Raw genomic sequence first — 20007 nt, forward strand, 5'->3', positions numbered from 1 at the left:
ACAAGGTTCGGATCTGATCCCTGGCCCGGGAACTCCATATACCGTGGATGGCCAAAAAAAAAGTCTTTCATTTTGTACAGCACCTTGGAGCTCCTTTCTATTTGCTAGATCAGATGCTGCCTGATTCATGGATTGTTGAATAAAGCCAAGATCTTAAAATTTTCCTAAGTTGAATTTTGTTTTGTAATCATTTACAATGGAGTAGTGGATGGGTAGAAAATTAGAGGAAGAAAGATAGATAAAAGAACAGAAATAAGCATAAATTCTCAGCATTTATGCTCTTTTTAAGAGTAGAACAGGAGTTCCCGTTGTGGCGCAGTGGTTAATGAATCCGACTACGAACCATGAGGTTGCGGGTTGAATCCCTGGCCTCGCTCAGTGGGTTAAGGATCTGGTGTTGCCATGAGCTGTGGTGTAGGTCGCAGACACAGCTGGGATCTGGTGTTGCTGTGGCTGTGGCGTAGGCTGGTGACTACTGCTCTGATTAGACCCCTAGCCTGGGAACCTGCACATGCCGTGGGTGCGGCCCTGAAAAGCAAAAAAAAAAAGTAGAAAAAGTAGTAAAAGAAAATCAGTACCCCATAATGTGGCAATAGATATATGACCGGGTGACGTTAATGTATTTATACTACATACGGTAGAAGATGTATTACTCACAGTAGGCTAAGAGAAGAGACATTTATTCAGAATTGGAGCCTAGTCAAGGAGGGCTGCTGTCAGGGCCAGGATCATATTTCGCACGGCCCAGTGCAAAAGGCAAACGCAAAGCCCCTTGTTCAAAACAGGAACCATGAACGCTACATGCAAATGAGGCAATAAAGAACAGAGTACATGCATTTTGTGTTTTTCTCCTCTGTCCCCGGGCCTGCTCCATGGTCTCATTGGGCTTCGCCTAACAAAACACAAGTTCAAAGCTAATTATTGAGAAGCCTGCCCTGGGTGCTGCGGAAGGCACGTGCCACTCATTTCCCCTTTCAAGAAAGGACCCTCTGTGTTCCCTGGTGACTCAGCAGGTTAAGGATCTGGTGTTGTTGCTGCTATGGCTCTGGTTACTGCTGTGGCATGGGTTTGATCCCTGGTGCAGGAACTTTCACATGCTGCGGGCATGCCCCCCACCCCTGCTCCAAAAAGAGCAAGTGAGAGAAAGGCCTCTCTGCCCAGAAGTGACATGTGTGCACGGTTTGCCAGCTTAGATGTTGGTCTTTTCAGGGCAGAATGGCTGAGGTTTTTTTCTGTTTAATTCCACTGAGATCCCATAAACTGAACCTATATGACTCTTAGGCATCATTCAAGATGTCAGACACAGAGTTCCCATTGTGGCTCAGAGGGTTAAGAACCCAACATATTGTCCTTGAGGATGCTGGTTTGATCCCTTGCCTCACTCAATGGGTTAAGGATCCAGCACTGCCACAAGCTTCAGCACAGGGCAAAGATGAGGCTCGGATCCCATGTTGCTGTGGCTGTGGCATAGGCTGGCAGGTGCAGCTCCAGTCGACCCTTAGCCCAGGAACTTCCATACGCTGCAGTGCGGCTGTAAAAAGAAAATATATGTGTTAGGCACTATTGGCTATATGTTCTCTGAATTCATATACAGAATAATATAGGCTGTTTAGGGGCCCTCTAATTGGTCCCAGTACAATACAGTGTGTAGTCGCAATTTTGACTCCCAACACTTAGAGAGTAGCTGTAGATTTTGTTTCTTTTTGGTTTTGTTTACAGCCTTGCCCGAAGCATGTGGAACTTCCCAGGCCAGAGATTGAACCTGCACCAAGCTGCGGCAGTGACAACACTGGATCCTTAACCCGCTGAGCCACAGGAGAACTCCTTCCCACATCTTTTAAAATACTTTCTTTAGGATACTGTCTTCAAATGATATGATTGAAGTTTGCTGTTTTCTGCTGGAATCTTGCAGAAACTCTATACAACAACTTAAGAAAGTCCACGGTTGAGGAGACGGGTTGAGGAGAAGTTAAGCAATTTGCCCAAGGTCACAAAGGAAGGAAATAATACTTGCAGGATATGTCACAATTATTTATGTAGTTATCTTTTTTTTTTTTCTGTCTTTTCTAGGGCGGCACCCGCGGCATATGGAGGTTCCCAGGCTAGGGGTCGAATCAGAGCTGTAGCCGCCGGCCTACACCATAGCCACAGCAATACCGGATCCGAGCCTCGTCTGTGACCTACACCACAGCTCACGGCAACGCCAGATCCTTAACCCACTGAGCAAGGCCAGGGATCGAACCCGAAACCTCATGGTTCCTAGTCGGATTCATTAACCACTGCGCCACAACGGGAACTCCTATTTAGCTACCTTAAAATAACTTTTATTTCTTTATTACAAAAGGTAAACAAAATATACAATTCAAACAAGTAAAGTGAAGAGAGAACAATACTCCTATTTCTGCCCATCTCTTCCACCCACTATTTATATAGTAAGATTCCTCCATTTTTATTTCCAGCTGAACTCCCACTTTGAATCTCAGGCTTTATACTCAATTTCCTACTATATAGGATCATCATTTGGATGCTGCAGAGGCATCTGAAACTCAACATGTCCAAAAACATGCTTATGATCTTCCAAATCCTAGTCACAACCAAGCGCTGTCACTTTTTACGTATAAATGTCTCTAATATGTCCACAGGTCTCCAGCTCCACCGCCACCACTGACCTTAGTCCAAGATGCCATCATCTCTTTGAAGAATTCCAAACTATAGTCTCCCTGTATGTATCCACTCTTGGCCCCTTTGACCCATCATTCACATGGCAGACAAAGGGATCTTTTCAAAATTCAGTCTATCATATTGTTCCTCGCTTAAAATCTTTCAGTGGCTTCCACTGGTTTAGATGAAAGATCTTACTTTGGCTCAGCTGACCTCAGCAGCTTTGTCTCCTGGCTTCTCCCCTTGCCGGAGCTTCACTGGCTGGCTTTCAGCTGCTCCAATGAACCATGCTTCTACCACAGGGCCTTCACCCACATTGTTCTCTCTAGGACATTTTTACATACCCCCCCCCAAGATAACCTCCAGAATGGTTGGGACACCCTAACACTTTATCACTATGGATAGTTCCAAAATAGTATTTCTCAGAGTTTGACTTGACACACCAAGTTACTTCCTCCACAGCTCCTCTGCGTGTTCAATGAAAATCTCCAACTGACTTGCATCCCCAGTATATCCCAAGTATCCTGCCCTGAGCCTAGCACATAGTATGAAATTAAATACGTGAATGAAAAGAAATCAAAGCAGTGGGACTGAGGAGAAAGAGTCACATTAGAAAGGGCCGAATTCAATAGATGCAAACTATTGCCTTTGGAATGGATAAGCAATGAGACTCTGCTGTATACCACTGGGAACTCTATCTAGTCACTTATGAGGGAGCATGATAGTGTGAGAAAAAGAATGTATATGTGTATGTGTGACTGGGTCACCTTGCGGTACAGTAGAAAATTGACAGAACGCTGTAAACAAGCTATGATGGAAAGAGTAAAGATCATTTTTTTAAAAAAGGGCTGAATTCTTTATATCTATTATTTCCTCTCTCTTTGCTTCAAAGTCTAAAAACGTATACCAATTTATAGTCAAAAGTCTCAACTCCTTTGCTAGAAAGTAAAAGCTATTAAAATCGGATAAGGAAAAAGCTAAATCTGTATTTATGTACGGTTTCCTCAACAAGATATTATTTGATACAGATTGGAGGTAGGGGAGGCGGGCAGGCAGGCAGGCAGGCAAGAGAAATGTTTGTAAGTGGGAATGGATATTAGTGAAACTCCTAGAGTTCTCATCACTTTGAATTCCTGTCAAAATGACATCTTTTGAGGGTTCTAACGATGACAAATTCAGCTCTAGGAGGATAAGGAGGAAATTTAAGGAAGGGATAAAACTAGCAAGACAAGAGGCTGACTGCACAATAAAACATATGCATTAAATAGCCCTTTTTTAACACATGTTCGTTTGCTTGTTTTCAACCTTCGCTTTTAAACTTCAGGTCTCACTTCATCCGTGGTAGCTGAGTTCTTAATTTTGTCTCCTACTTGCTTTGATTTTGGTTAAGAACATCAGCTTAAAACAACAACAACAACAACATCAGCTTGAAAAAAACCCCCATCGGAGAACAAATAACCGCCAAGTGCCCCTCTGGGCACAGTGCCCACTTCACCCCGCCCCCTCGCGAGACGCGACTGCGCAGACCTCAACGGCCACTTGTGACGTCACAAAGGAGCAAGACCAGGTTGGGGGGGGCCCTGCCATCACACCTTCCAGGTCCGCTTCCTTCAGTACGCGCTGCTCTAAGCACCAGCCCCTCCCCCCGGGCACCAGCCCAGTTACCCCCCGCCTTTCAGCGTAACAATGAAAGCACCAGGTTGAAAGCCCCACGTGGCCACGCCCACGCTCTCTGGCCACACCCCCCCACTTTAGAGGCGTTGCCGGGCCACACCAGGAGGGAGGGCTTCCCGCGCGCGCGCGCGCCCGGTACAGACGGGGAAGGCGGAGCCCTCGTTTCCCCGCCCCCGAGTGAGCCTGGCTCCGGCGGCGGGCCTCCGAGAGGGCGGATCAGGCACCACTTGGGCGGCTGAGGAGCGCGCCTGTGAGGGAGGGGCGGAGGAGACCAGAACCTCGCCCTCAGCCCCGCCCTCCACCCGCGCGCTCCAGAACAATGAGCGCTCCCTACTCAGAGGCTTCCACTGGCGGCGGCGGGAGCGGGCGGCAGGGAGAGCGCGCGTCCAGAGCCCAGGACCCGGTAACCGCCCGGATCTCCGACCCGGCTTCCACCTTGGGCGCGGCCACGTCCTCCACATCCGCGTGGAGCATCCATTCTGAGTGGCGGACTGCCTCCCGTCCGTTTTCCAGCTCCCCGTCGAACGCGTCCTCACCAGACGTAACACACTCCCGAAGCTTCAGCGCGCCCTCGCGACTCGGCTCCAGTCCTGGCCCGATAACTGACAAGGACATCAAGATTGGCCTCTGGGGCTTTGGCGCCCGCGGCCTGAGCAACCGGATCCCCATGTCTGACCCCCGCTCGACCACCTCAGATGGGGCCGCCCCAGCCTCTAACCTGAACACCAGCAACCCCCCAGAATCTGTACAGGGATCTGTCCCGCCCTCAGCCTCCCCCCAGTTGTCCCCCCAAGAGCCCACCCCACCCTCCGTGTCCGCCTCCCCTGGGGAATCAGTCCCAGAAACTCTTAGACCCAATAACTTCCTACGAGGGCCAGTACAAGGATCCATCTCGCCCTCGATGCCCGGTTTCCTCAGAATATCGGTACCAGCACCTCCACCACCCACTAACACTCCCGAAGCGTCAGTACTTGGGTTATCCTTGCTCTCAGTACAGGGCTCCCCCTGGGGTTCGGTGCAGGTACCCCCCACACCTTATAACTCCCCCCGACTGTCAGTACAACAGTCCAGCCAGGCCTCAGTACCCGACTCCCACCGACTATCTGAACAAAGATCCACCCCGCTCTTGGAACCGTCCCATGAGGTGGTAAGAGGGTCTGCCCCGCCCTTGGTGTTCGGCCTCTCCGGGAGTTCGGTGCAGGCATCTGTCCCGCTCTCCGACTCCTCCATAGTGTCGATCCAAGGGTCTCCCCCGCCCTCAGTGCTCAGCACGCCCCGGAGTTCGATACCAGGACCTCTAACACCCATGAACTCCCAAGTGTCGACCCAAGAGTCCACCCAGCTCTTAGGGTTAAGTTACCCCCTAACAGCGGTGGAAGGATGGGCTCCGCCCCCGGGTTCTCCGGGAGTACCAGTACCAGGGCCCGCTCCGCCCTCAGCGCCCGACTCCACCCGGGTATCGATGGAAGAATCGGCTCCGCCCTCGGGCTCCCCCCGAGAGTCGGTAGAAAAGTCCGCTCCGCCCTTGGCCAGCCCCACTCCTATCCCCACGCCCCGGGAGAGCCTCGGCCAGAGCATGGAGCGTCAGGAGAAGGCGAACAACGCGGGCCACATGGTCGACGTAGTCGTGATAGGAGGCGGCATCTCAGGTCAGTGTGGACTGCATCGATAGCCCCGAGGGACCCTGGCCGGCCCGGGGTGGGGGACCTGCAGTCGCAGGGTGGCGGGTTTATTTTTGGGGGGGTCCTCTCTTGTGCACGCGAGAGTGCCACCGTGGCCGGGCCCCGGATCCTGCCAGGAGGGAGTGGGGTTGAGCCGATTTCGCTGGCGGTGTGAACCGGGGGGAGGCAGGAACAGTCATTTTACTACTACTATGAAATACTAACATTTAACTAGCTCTTGCCGTGCAGTCGTATTTAGCGGTTTACGTGGATTTTCTCAATCCTCAGCAGTCCTGCGAGGTGGGTACTCTGTGCGTCCCAGTTTCGCAAAACCTAGAAACTGAGGTAACTGTCCAGAGGTCGGATCACCTACCTGGGAAGGGACAATGATTTTCTCCCCTTTAAGACCCCCACTCCGATTCCTGAGGCAGTTGCTTTGCTTGATTTCTCCTCCTTTGCCCTAAACAGACAGTCACTATACAGATTTTTGTAGTATGGAGGTAGTCATAGTGTTAACTCAAGTCCCGATCTTCTTACACCTGTTTTCCTTAGAAAATTTGGTAACTGGAAAGGAGAGGAATCATTTAGGAAAAGGTTTAAGGGGGGGGGCTCTTAGTTTCAACCTACCCCTTGCCTGGGTGTTTTTTTTTGTTTTGTTTTGTTTTGTTTTTTTGGTTGGTTGGTTGGTTGGTTTTTGGAACTTGCAGAAAGTGTAGGGCTTTTTATTGCCCGGAGAGAATCCCTCTGTGAAACCGGCTGAGGGCAGGTAAGGGAATGCCCTTTTCATCTCCTTCTCCACCGCCTGAATCTTGTCCTGTGATGAGCCAGCTGGCCACCTTGTTTCCCCCCACCCCGTCCTGGTTTGGGTGTGTAGCTGACCAATTGAATGCTGCCTGAGGCTTCTCTCGGATCTTCCTGGAAACCTCATCATGACTCATATATTAAATTGTCACTTAGGTTTGTTGTCATAATTGGTAAAATGGCTTAAAGTGAGGAACTGTGTTTCAGCTCCAGCTAGAGTCCCACACTCATCTGTCCACGACCTGGAAGAATGTTAAGCAATTCTGAAATGCACTGGCAGGATCTGATTTAGAAAGGGAGAAAGCAGGTGAGAGGGAGTAAGGAGGGTGCCCCAAAGTAGCCATTTTTATGGAGAAGTCTTTTGAGGAGACTCTGAACATGCTTACAGAGTAATTTGGGTGGAGAAAGCTTTTGACTTGGCCCATTCAGGCTAACAGTCTTAATCACCAGAGAAGAGATTGGCAGGAGCTGTTGCTTTGACAACTCCAGCCACTTAGAGCAAAACCATGCAGGTATGTCGTCGGAGCATCAGAAAAGCAGGTGCTGGTAGAGAGGAGGAAAAAGAAGTATTTCTCTCGTTTCCCTCCTTTCATTCATTAGCTTATTCGATTTGTTCACCAAACACTTGTTGAGTGCCTGCAATGAAGTGGACTGGTGTTTCTAAAAGACTGGTTCTGGTATGCAAGCCTCCTAGAAGCAGCATGACTCTTCATCACTGGAAAAGAAATACGATGATAATGTCTTGTGTCAATTGATTGGGAGTTCTGCCTCTTTCCCATCTCCATACCATCCGTATTTCACAATTCGGGGTTCTTTCTGGGATTTTATTCTTGTCACTATTCCTTAAGGAGCATTTTGTCTTTATATTTTTCCTCTGCCTTATCACTGGCTCTTTCTCCCTTTCCACACTTTACTCCAAGTAGTTGGTTGTGAGCAGAGCTGGATTTACCATGTAGCTGATGGTCTTGATGCTCTGTGGCCTGACAGCTCCAGGGCCCTTCCGGTTCTCATTCTAAATAGATAACCGGTTTCATACTGAATCTTGCATTTGTAAATTGGCATTCTTCTTAAAGAGGGCACCCAAATTACATAGGCTTCAGGCCCCTCAAAACCTGGATCTTTCCATGATCACTATTCACTATTGATTGTTCATTTCCATGTGGGGGGAGGAAGGGAGCATTTTTTGCACAGTAGTTCACACTCCTAGTCCAGAACTCAGCTTCTACTTCTTCAGCGACAGTGGAAAAGGCCCTGGGATTCCTTTAATACCATCTCTTATCAGTCAGATTTGATTTGAACACCCAAAGTGACCAGAACCACTGCTTTCTGGCCATGATGTCTTGCCAGATGGTTCACAATTAAAAGTAGATGCAAATCTGGTTCAGGATCAGCCCTGGTACACAGACTGGCGTTTCAGAAGCAGGTGAGAGGCATTGCTTCCCAAGGGTTCTTGAGGACTCAGAAAGACAGCAGCTTTGTGTGTGCTTGACAGTACCCCAGGAGTTACTTAATAGTCCCCATATCAGTTTTAAATACTTTTGGAGATCTCTTAGAACTTTTGTCAGGATTTGCACATTTTAATATGTTACCCGTATACTTATAAGATATGGCCAGTGCTTAGCATCTGCAATGTTACTTATATTATACAACAAAATAGTTCCCAGAAGAGTACACATTCAGAATGACCTTCCTCAAAAACAAGGCACATTTAACACTTATCTTTCATTTTTTTATAACTATCTCTGCACAAAGAATAGCAGCATCTTCCTTTATCTCTCTTTTGTCATTAAAAATTGTAAAACAGAGCCATATTTTACAGCCCTTTTCTGCCCGCTCACCAATTAAATAATTTTATGTACTCCATTAATACTTCAGATGCGAAAACCCCCTACTCATTTGTAAAGGTATCTTCAACATGCCCTGGCCCTTATCCATCATCCATCATCCATCATCCATTTCAAGTCCTTTTTGAAACTTCTTTTGTGCTTCCTGTGACACTATTGGATCCTGAATTTTTATTCCACACTGGTTGCTCCTTTTCTGTTCCTTTCATTGTGCCCATATTCCTGGGAACTTCTAGTTTTGAAATGGCCTCGGGCTCAGCTATTCATCACTTTGGGGTTTTCTTATGCACTCTCTCCCTCTTTTTCATTCTAGGACTTCACCTTTCTCTTATTTATAGAAAATTCTTAAGTCTCTAGTTTGACTCCTATAATACGTCCTCTGAACATCTGTCTTGTAGCTTATCTGCTCTCGGTTATTTCACACTCGAATGTCTTATTCTTACTTCATATTCAACATTTGGAAAGGCTCCTTGCCCTCCAACCCAGCTTCTTTGCCTCACTTCCTTGACTCTGTTCTTGGCACCACCACCGTTTCCATCATTTTTGACACATCCTTTTGTTTAATCTTCTACAACCAGTCAGTAGATCCTTCTAACCTTCCCTTTGGGCTGTTCCCTCTCTCTGTTTTCCGGTGTCTCCCCCACCCCAGAACAGTCCCTTCACCCCTTCAGCTCGCCAGGTTATGACCATCTTCCCAGTGGCCCTTTATGTCCACCCTGCAGTGTTCTCCCAGACTTGATTTTTTTTTTCTGTCTTTTGTCTTTTCTAGGGCCCCTCCCACGGCATATGGAGGTTCCCAGGCTTGGGGTCGAATCGGAGATGTAGCCGCCGGCCTACGCCACAGCCACAGCCACGCCAGATCGCCAGACCCGAGCCTCGTCTGTGACCTATACCACAGCTCCCGGCAACGCCAGATCCTCAACCCACTGAGTGAGGCCAGGGATCGAACCCACAACCTCATGGTTCCTAGCCGGATTCGTTAATCACTGAGCCAGGACGGGAACTCCAGACTTGATTTTTTTAAACATTGTTTTGATCACTTTGTTCTGCTCAGGATGCTCAATGGTCATTTGCCAGCCTCTCAAGCTCCCTCCCCGCCCCCCACCACGTATCTATCCTCACTTTGTTGGACAAGTAGCACTTCCTACCGTCCCTAACATGGCTGTAGGCACACTGCTCTTTTGTCCACTGTGCTGCATCAAGTTTATTTCGTCCCTCCATTCCTTCCCTGTTTTTCTTTCTTAACACAGAAGTGCCTCTTGGGGTTCCTTGGTGGCTCAGCGGGTTAAGGATCTAGGAGTTGTCACTGCTGTGGCTCAGGTTCCAGCCCTGGCCCTGGAACTTGCACACGCCGCAGGTGTGGCCAAAAAAAAAAAAAAAAAAAAGTTCTCTCTGAATCTTTTCCTGATGCTCTGGCTCTCTTGATTTCCCTCCCTTCTTGTAGAGCTTGTATGCTATATCCGACAACTTGAACTTACTTTGTGTCTATATTTCTTGATGTTCTTTTAAGTATAGCAGTTGAGTCTCATGATTTTACCTGCCTCGTTCTTACTCATGAGCTGATACCAATACAGCAAATGTCCAAAACCCAGTGGTGGAGGGTTTTAAAATCTGCTCCTGAGAACTTCTGAATCAGCTCTCTTTAGGGAGAGGGGCAAAAAAAAGCCCACCTCCAATGGACAATGTATAATTCAGAGTCTCGGGCCAAAGGAGTTTTTAAAATACAGTCTAGTCCAATCACTGAAAGATTTTAATCCTCAAGACCACATCTCCTTGGTAATTATCTGGCTGTAGCTCTGAACGCATCCAGGGAAAGAGAACGCTGTACCCCTCAATGCAACTCATTATAGGCAGAAGGGGCTTTGGTGCCCAGGCTGGCATATGCCTGCCATATGCCAGGCAGTTGCTAAATCACGGGGAAAGAGGTATATCAAGAGCAGTTAAGCAGTGTCCCTGCCCACAAGGTGCCCCATCCTCTTGCAGGAAGCAATCAAGTGAGAAGATCATGGACATTCATACAATGAGAGAAATGTTAATATTATGAATCTGAACCCAAAATGCCCAGACCTTGAGAGATAAGTAGGATTTTAACAGGTAGAGATAAAGAGGGTGGAAAATAAAAAAGCAAAAGGAACAGGAGGGACCAAGAGGAGTACAGATGCAGAGTCAGGAGGCCCTCAGTTATGTGTGAGCAGTGGTTTAATTTAAACCCATGACAGGAGTTCCCAGGAAGGGAAAACAGCTGCCTCCAGTGCCTCTAGCCAGGAGATCCTGGAAGTGACTGAGATCACCCCAGCAGCATGCCACATCTGCCCAACACTCAGCACTAGCACGGGGACAACACTTATAAAACACTCACTGGCTAGTCCTGGGGGATTAGACTTTTGCCACCTGTGTGTGTGTGTTTGTCTTTTTGGGCTGCACCCACAGCATATGGAGGTTCCCAGGCTAGGGGTCAAATCGGAGCTACAGCCGCCGGCCTACACCACAGCCACAGCAACGCGGGATCTGAGCTGAGCTCCCCTAAAAGAACCAAGAGCACAGCCGGCCAGAATGCCGTGCTGGGTAAGAGCAGCAGGGTTTGAATCTCATCATCTGAGACAGAAAAGCCGTTTCGCAAGAAGGTTGACTCATGGTCTGAATCCTGCCAGCAAGTCCACAACATACCACAGTTTCCTTTTTTTTTTGCTCTAATACATCACTTCGCCCTGAAGAAGCATTTCTGCTGGGAGTGTTTTAGGCATTTTAACCCAGAACTTGGCAGCACATACTGCATCTTTTTTTTTTCTTTTAAGTGCTTTTTCCCTCAAAAATAAGCTAGGACTCTTACTTTATTAACTTTTAATGTTGGGCAAAAATATAAGAATTACATTTATTTGGGTTCTGAGTTTTTGATATCTTCATGATTGAGCTTTGGGGTTTATCTGACGGTTAATGGGCCGTTTTAGCCTTTGGCCTTTACAGATGGATTTGAATCTATACATAATCCTCAGCTAATGTGAAAAAACCTATTTAACAATAGATCAAGTATAGCGTAATTATGTAAGTATATTATAACTATAGTATAATTGGATCACAGAGACCAACAGTTGAGAAGAAATGTGGAAGCCTGTTTTGGGCGAATATTGGGTCATACAGTCTCTGTGCAGGTATGACATAGACATATTTTACATACGACAGATCTTGGATGTTGGACAGATCGGATGCAGGTGAGAGCCCCAAAGGACTGAGTTGATGTTGTAGCTTCATATCACACACAGGGATTTACAAGAGTGTAGACGTCCAGTCAGCACGGGTTCAAAAACTACACTTGCATGTATGAGATAGATTTCATAATGACAGTTTTTGCATTTTAAATCTGGGTGATTCAAATTGCACAGAATCAATCCAAAGAAGTCTGGTTACATTTTTAAATATTGTAAGCAGTTGGAGACAAGTTGATTGTTAGGACTGCTTTGTCCTTTTATTTGAAAAATGTTTTACACTTTTACCAGCAATTTGTATTTTCCTTTGGATGATCTATCCTTTATTATGTTGCCAGCCCTATGAATTTGGGCAGCTTGAAATCTTTGAACTGAAGCTCTGATATCTGTACAGTTAGACGTTAGATTAAGTTATACGTGAGCTATCATCCAGTATCTTTTTCAGTAATTAGTTGGCTTCCTAAAGGTCTGTCTCTTCCGCTTTCTCTCTCTCTTTCTTATTTTTTTATTTTTGTTTTTTTAGGGCCACACCTGCGGCGTATAGAAGGTCCCAGGCTAGGGGTTTAGTCAGAGCTACAGCTGCTGGCCAATACCACAGCCACAACAGCACCAGATCCGAACCTCATCTGTGACTTAGGCCACAGCTCACGGCAACACCAGATCCTTAAGCCTCTGAGCGAGGCCACGGATCAAACCTGCATCCTCATGGATACTAGTCAGATTCCTTTCCCTTGTGCCACGATGCGAACTCCCTGCTTTCTCTTTTGGACTCCTCCTCAACATTTTTTTCTCCCATGTTGTGTTCTGGAAATGGTTTTCATCATCTGTCATAGGACATCCGGCACTAAAATCAGGATCTAGGTCTCTCTTACAGGTGCTTTTTCACACTTTCTCCATGGTTCCTCTGCACCTTAGTTTAAAAGTCCTTTTCTAGTTGTTGCTAGGCCAAAGTAAATAAACCCCACTTTATAGCAGCATTTAATTGATTTATTAGGTAAGACTGTCAATAAGAACATGAAAGCCAGATGATAAGCTTTGAGAGTTGAGATAATTGCATATTCACCATGTTCAAGGGTCACAGAACTATAACCCCTAAGAGCTCGAAGGGACCAAAATGTAGGCTCAGGAGGGTCAAGTGAATTCACAAACACCACAAAATTCTTAGAGGCATAACTTGACCTTGGACCCTACCCCGCCTCACTAGGTTTGCTTTATAGGCTCATTCATATAACTGCATTAACCTTTATTGCTGCTTTTCTTCGAGGCTTGACACTCTAAGACCTAGTGACTGTTGTTTCACAGTAATTTATATTTTAGAATATATTATATGGCGTGTTACTATTCCATGAACATTTAAATTTAAAAATATTAGGCACCCTATTAGATCAGATGACTTTTATGTGAAAAATGTATTTCCTTTTTGAAAAGTCCATTCCTAGTGTGATTAGGACAATGTGGAGCAATTGTTTGAATAGTTTAGATTAGTGGTTGTTGACTTTTTGGATCAAATGTCCTTTGATTATTTGATGAAAGCTATTGGACCTTTTCACCAAAAAAAAAAAAAAAAAAAAAAAGCATGTTTTTACACAAAAACTTTTTCCCCTTGTTGCCAGGCCAACATCTGATGTTTTGGAAACCTCTCAATTGTCACTGTTCCTGTAGTGTAGACTTTGGGCTGATATTGAGACTTAACAGAAGTGTTGAAAAATAAGAATTCAAAAGATACATTAGGTCATTAAACAGTTACTAGTTGTTAATATGTAAATAGACAAGAATAAAAAGTAAAACACCTGTAGTCTGAAAAATAAGGCACCTATACTTCCTCCATTAAGATCCTGATAAATAGGAGTTCCCGTCGTGCGCAGTGGTTAACGAATCCGACTAGGAACCATGAGGTTTCGGGTTCGATCCCTGCCCTTGCTCAGTGGGTTAACGATCCGGCGTTGCTGTGAGCTGTGGTGTAGGTCGCAGACGCGGCTCGGATCCTGCGTTGCTGTGGCTCTGGCATAGGCTGGCAGCTATAGCTCCGATTCGACCCCTGGCCTGGGAACCTCCATATGCCGCGAGAGCGGCCCATGAAATAGCAAAAAGACAAAAAAAAAAAATCCTGATAAATAAAACAGTAAACCTGCCATGTTTTGAACAGAAACAATTGGGAGAGACAACATGGGTGAAGAAAATGGAAGTCTGTGGTTGTTGATGTAATTTTTTTAAAGTAGATTTCTAAGATTGATGTTTACAGGAGTTCCTGTTGTGGTGCAGTGGAAACGAATCCAACTAGGAACCATGAGGTTTTGGGTTTGATCCTTGGCCTCACTCAGTGGGTTAAGGATCTGGCATTGCCGTGAGCTGTGGTGTAGGTCGGGGACGCGGCTCGGATCTGGCGTTGCTGTGGCTGTGGCTGTGGTGTAGGCTGGCAGCTATGACTCCGGTTCGACCCCTAGCCCGGGAACCTCCATAGGCGGTGGGCAAGGCCCTAAAAAGGCAAAAAAAAAAAAAAAAAAGAAAGAAAAAAAAAAGGATTGATGTTTACAAATTTTACATACTGAAGTGAAGCCGTTGATGTTAAATACACCTTTCTGATTTAATACTCATTTGCAAAGATGTATAAAGGTCATTGGTCATTGAAGGCATCTGACAAAATTCAGACCCAAATGGAAGAGTTAAATTCTTTAATTTATCTGTTAGTCCACTTGTCTCTCCAGTGACTATGTGAGGCCTAGGACCCCTCTATGTAGGAAGTGGGGGGGTTAACAAGTATGAACTTGAAGTGCTCTTGGTGTTCGAGGTTGGTTCAGGGGTTCAGTGATGCACAGAAGGGAGAAGGAAATGACAGATAGGAAGAGATTTCATGGAGGGAATAATGCTTGACAGAAGTGCTGTGGATTTTGTATAAATTCTGAAATGTAACAAGGATGACCTTTAAGGTGACTTTTTTTTCAGATTAAATGAGTTGACTGAGTTGTGGCTTAAGTTTAAAGCCCTTTTTTCTTGCATGTCTGCATGCATTCTTCATTCATTTATTTATTCATTCTATCTGGGTTTTTTTTTTGTCTTTTTGGAGCCATGCCCACGGCATATGGAGGTTCCTAGGCTAGGGGTCTAATCGGAGCTAAAGCTGCAGGCCTACGCCACTGCCACAGCAACGCGGGGTCCGAGCCTCGTCTGTGACCTACACCACAGCTCATGGCAACACCGGATCCTTAACCCACCGAGCGATGCCAGGGATCAGACTTGTGTCCTCATGGATACTAGTCAGTTTCCTTTCCACTGAGCCACGACGAGAGCTCCCATTCTCTTTGTTGATTGAGCACTCACTATGTGGTTTGAGCAAAACTTACGGTTTTGCTTTTTTTTTTCTGCTTTGGAAACATCGCTTCTAAAACTTTAGTATGAACTGATGTTTGATTGTACTTTTTATTTTCTTCAGAGTATTCAGTCCAAGAGTCCAAGTGTGCAGTTATGTAAGAATTCTTTTTTTTTTTTGTATAATGATCACAACAATCTGATTTCACAGGATTTCCATCTCACAGCCCAGGCACATCCCCCCACCCCCCTTATGTAAGAATTCTGTTGGTCAGAGATCAATTCACTGAATAATAGAAAATTAACTTAAAATATTTAATATGTGATGTACACTATACACATTCATAGGTGGTGATGAACATCAAAGCTGAAGAAAAATGGCCACTTTTAAGAAATAAACAGGAAGAACTAGGAGAGCCAACAGGCATAAACCATAGCTACAGTAAAGCTTTGCTTCAGCACTTAGCTTGTGCTCTAGGCGTTTTCACTTGGGACCCTGCCCAGGTGAGTTTATTACTTAAATATTTGACAACCTTTTAAGAGATGAAAACAACTTTCCCAAAGTGTATTTTTTGAGGTGTAATTTTTTTTGAAGGCAAAAGGTCGGAAAAATGCTAAGTTAAACACGTCTCTTCACTGCAGAACTTATCAGAGCCTTTAATATACCAGTGTGCCCCGTACATTTCCCAGGAGAAACAACACATGTTCCAACTTCCATGAACACTGATACTTTTCCTCAGAGCGTCTTGAGGACTAGTATTCCATAAAATATTTTGGAAATGACTGCCTAACCACTAGATTCTAGCTGGTGTGTAGAATCTGAGCACAGCAGGGTGGAGCGCCCTCAGTGTATGTTCAATTTCAGTGAAAGAATGGGGCAAATAATGAATTGATGGGTAATTGCATTCCCTAAGTTGGGTAAAATCCATTTATCTACAATGAAGATGAATGCTGAACAATAATCAAATAAATTAGGACTGTCTAGACAACCAGTCTGTTGAATTCAGGGCAAATTGAAGTTAATTGTTAGCTTTCACCTATTTATCATTTGAGACAATACTGTCTTTTTAGCTTATCAAAGGGATTAGAAGTTTTGGCATTTTCAAAAGCAGGTAATTATTTCTCTGAAAGGAAGCACCAAATACAGGTAGATAGAGACAGGAAGCTAGTTAGCTAGATGGGTAGCTAGCTAGCCAGCTAGCTAGCCAAATAATCAATCAATAATAGATAGATTAGATAATAGGAATGATTGTATTGTATGTATGTCTGTATGTATCGGGGACAAGTTTGTGTGCACATCAATGATCTTTACTCTTTTTTGCTCAAAAAGCATAGTACTGGTTCAAAGACCAGGAAATGTACTAGTAGTATTTGGAATCTGCTGACTTACTTGGGCACAAAAGTTTAAACGACAGGGCACCCTATCCTTTTCAATCTTTTCTTAGTTGCTTGAGATAAATATCATCTCAGTAGCATTAGAAACTTTTCCATTGCCCTCATCCAGGTGACCATGGTTTTGTTTTCTTGGTGTGTGGTTCCTCTGTTCATTACAACAAGCGTTTGAGCACCTGCAACGTGGCAGCCTCTATTCTAGGGATGCCAAGATGAATAACACATATAGCATACTAGTTAAGAGGCAGCTCTCTGGGCAAGAGGGCATGTTGCCTTGGACAAGGACAAAAGGCCACAATGGTTTGGACAGGAGTGGCTATGATTGCAGTGGTGGGAAGCAGCAGATACATAGAGAGTGCCATGTGGTGATGTGCGCTAAGAAGTAAAAATACAGCAGGGTAACAGACAGACTCTGACAGGTGATTTTTATCACTTGTCTATATTGAAAGTGAGATCATTGGACATCTTTTGTGGGGAATACAGTCCATTTTAAGATTCTAATGGGGAAGGGGAGACACCAAATCATTGGTTGTAGAAAGAAAATCAGTAATTGAACTGGAAAGGGTAGCACAAATCAAATGGATACATTTCTTTTTCCCCTAAAACAGAGTGATGTGAATGGCCTTGAAGAAATAAGATAAAGCAAAGGGCCCTTGTCGAGGCAGAGAAGGCAGGGGTTACTATGAAGCTAAGTTCCGCAGTAACAGGTTTGTAGCCCAGGAAGCAAAGGACCATTTCCTCAAAGGCTTTGTTGCGGATATAATTAATTCCTTCTGCAGGTGTGCTGGGTGGCTTAAATCATTTCCCCTTCCCTTTCTGTGGGGATGTAGCCGTCATTGGAAGCACTGCAGAATCTGTGGAAACACAGTTTCCATGGGCAGTGGCTTTAAGAAGCTGGCCTTTGGTTTGAGGTTGCCATGGCAATGCTGATACTGGCTGCATACATCATCTCACCCAGGCTCTCCAGATCCAATAGCCAGGATTAACAATTGCCTGAATTCTCAAATGAGGTCTGCTTTTGACTTGGGTTTTTTTTTGTTTTTTTTTTTTTGAACCTCTCTAAGAAATCCATTAACCTATTTTATTTTGGTTTCTGTAAAACCCAAATGGTTGAAGAGAGAGCAACCACAAGAGGAATTACATTGTTTTCAACTCATCATCCCTATTTAAAATATTTAATTGCAAAGTGGTTGAAGATTTGCTTGTGCCCTGATCTGCTATTGCCCCTTTTTCAGGTTTATGTGTTTTGAAAGTGATCAGATTCTTATTTACACAATAGGGCTTTAAACTCTTTGTGAATGTAGCTTCTCCGGGCCCTCTACTGTCACAGGAAACCATGGGCCATTTGGGAGTATAGGGCTCTTTTCCTCCTAGTGAGCTCAGTTTGCTATAATTTGGGCTAGGAAGAGTTCCCGGTTCAAGTGCAGGGAGATTTCGCTGGTGCTCACTTAGGCGTCTTCCTTCAAACACACCCACTGGAGAGGCTAGGATGCCTTTCCAGGGTAGCCCTTCATCCTCTACAACCCAGCGGATCTCAGACACTTGCCGATTCACTAGACCCTTTCTCTCCCAAACCTGTTTATTCTTACCCTCTCTGACCTGAGCCCAAGAGTCTGTAGGTCTAACGGGTTTAACAGGGTGGTGGAGCCAGCTTCTACTACTGTATTTTTATTTTTATTTTTTCTTTTTAAAATGATTTTTATTTTTTCCGTCATAGCTGGTTTACAGTGTTGTGTCAGTTTTCTACTGTACAGCAAGCAAAGTGACCCAGTCACACATTCATATATACATTCTTTTTCTCACACTATCATGATCCATCATAAGTGACTAGATATAGTTCCCAGTGCTGTACAGCAGAATCTCATTGCTTATCCATTCCAAAGGCAATAGTTTTTCTACTGTATTTTTTTTAAAAAATTCATTTTTGCCCCCTCCTGCAGCATGCAGAATTTCCCAGGCCAAGAATCGAACCTGCCTGTGCCAGAGCAGCAACCCGAGCTACAACAGTGACAACACCAGATCCCTAGCTCACTGAGCCACCAGGAAACTCCAGCTTGTACTGTCTTGAAAGGACTGATCCTGATGGAACATGTCTCTTGCCAGTTTCACTTTTAGTGCTGTCACATTGGTAGCTTGTAATCACACTGGTCGTTTAGCCGTGATGAGAATGTGTAGACAGCATGGAAATCCAAATGCTGCAAATCAGGTGTTCTCCCGTCCCCCAAGGCCAGGGATGGGGGTTAACCATTTACCAGCATACCATTATGCTAAACCCTGTCCCTATCTTGGAGCTGGGGAAGCGGGTACCAGGAGAGGTAGGTGGGAAGCAGGCTTCTTGTGTTGCCCTAGATGCCAGGTGGCCATTAAATGATAGAAATGGAGTGACAGGAAGAGCTGTAATGCACAGTGCCCTTAGGTTTGGCTAATCTGTATTTCTCTGGAACAAGATGAAAAAGGTTTAAATTGAGATTTTTCTCTTTTTTTAACAAATATGAAACATAATAGAATTTGTTTTTTAGTAGCTACATTATATTTAGTGACTTCACACTTAAAAATCTCTTCTTTTCTAACAGTTTTATTCCATTTACCAAAAAGAAAAGGTTTTTATTTCTTTATTTTGAAGTAAATGTCAGAAGCCCTTAAACTAACCTGTGGAGTTGACGTTGAGATACGATTTTTTTTCCGTAAGTGATTACTGAATTTTGTAGTGATGAGGGGGAGGGTAGAAGGCATAGTGATACACAGGATAAGAACAGGAGTTCCCTGGTGGTTCAGGGGGTTAAGGGTCCATCCAGCATTGTCACTGCTGTGACTTGCGTCACTGCTGTGTTACGGGTTCCATCCCTGGCTTGGGAACTTCTGCATGCTGTGGGCAAAGCCTCTTCCCTCAAAAAACCAAAAAAGAATTAAGGAGTATAATTCAGGACTTCCATCTTGAAGCAGGCATTATCTTAGTTTTTTTTCCCCATTCAAATTAATAAATAGCCACAGTCAATATATTAGAAAAAAGCCTTTCTGGACCACATGTGTTTGTCTTTATGACTTACTGAGTTATTTATTCAAAATCAGTTATTAGTTACTCAAAAATAATAACTTTTTCTAATGGCATCTTGATTGTATTTCCTTATTCTGTATTTTTTAACTTTTTATGGAAATTCCTTATCGGAGCCTTCTTCACAATAAACACACAAACTGAAATATTAGCCCTGCCCCATTCATTCAGCATCTTAGAAGGAATATTTTTCTCAGTGACTTAAATCTTCCTCCTTTCAAATCCCAAGACCTTTTTGAAACCATTTTTCTGAAATCCCTTTTAAATGTTTTAAACATTTTCCTTATTTCTCGAACTAGGAGCTTAAATTTTCTTTCCTGAGACAAGGTCAATCATTTGCCTGTAATGCAGAAACAACCACTTTTTCAGCTTTTTGATTTTGTTTATATCCTTAAATGCCCAAGTGCAAAATG

The 20007-nt window shown here is 44.7% G+C and overlaps 1 protein-coding gene across 3 annotated transcripts in view; it reads left to right on the plus strand.

Annotated features, from left to right (window-relative positions):
- Window positions 5870–20007, plus strand: part of MAOA (monoamine oxidase A) — a 75769-nt gene continuing 61631 nt past the window's right edge. The window contains exons 1-2 of one of the 3 annotated variants that reach the window (XM_021079532.1): window positions 5907–5984; window positions 15499–15654. Coding sequence is in view for 1 of the 3 variants with exons in the window: in NM_001001640.1 (NP_001001640.1) it covers window positions 5912–5984 (73 nt within the window). In the remaining 2 variants the exon portion in view is untranslated. 3 annotated transcript variants of the gene reach the window in all.

The sequence above is a fragment of the Sus scrofa genome, chromosome X, assembly GCF_000003025.6.
Source record: "Sus scrofa isolate TJ Tabasco breed Duroc chromosome X, Sscrofa11.1, whole genome shotgun sequence".
Taxonomy (NCBI): domain Eukaryota; kingdom Metazoa; phylum Chordata; class Mammalia; order Artiodactyla; family Suidae; genus Sus; species Sus scrofa.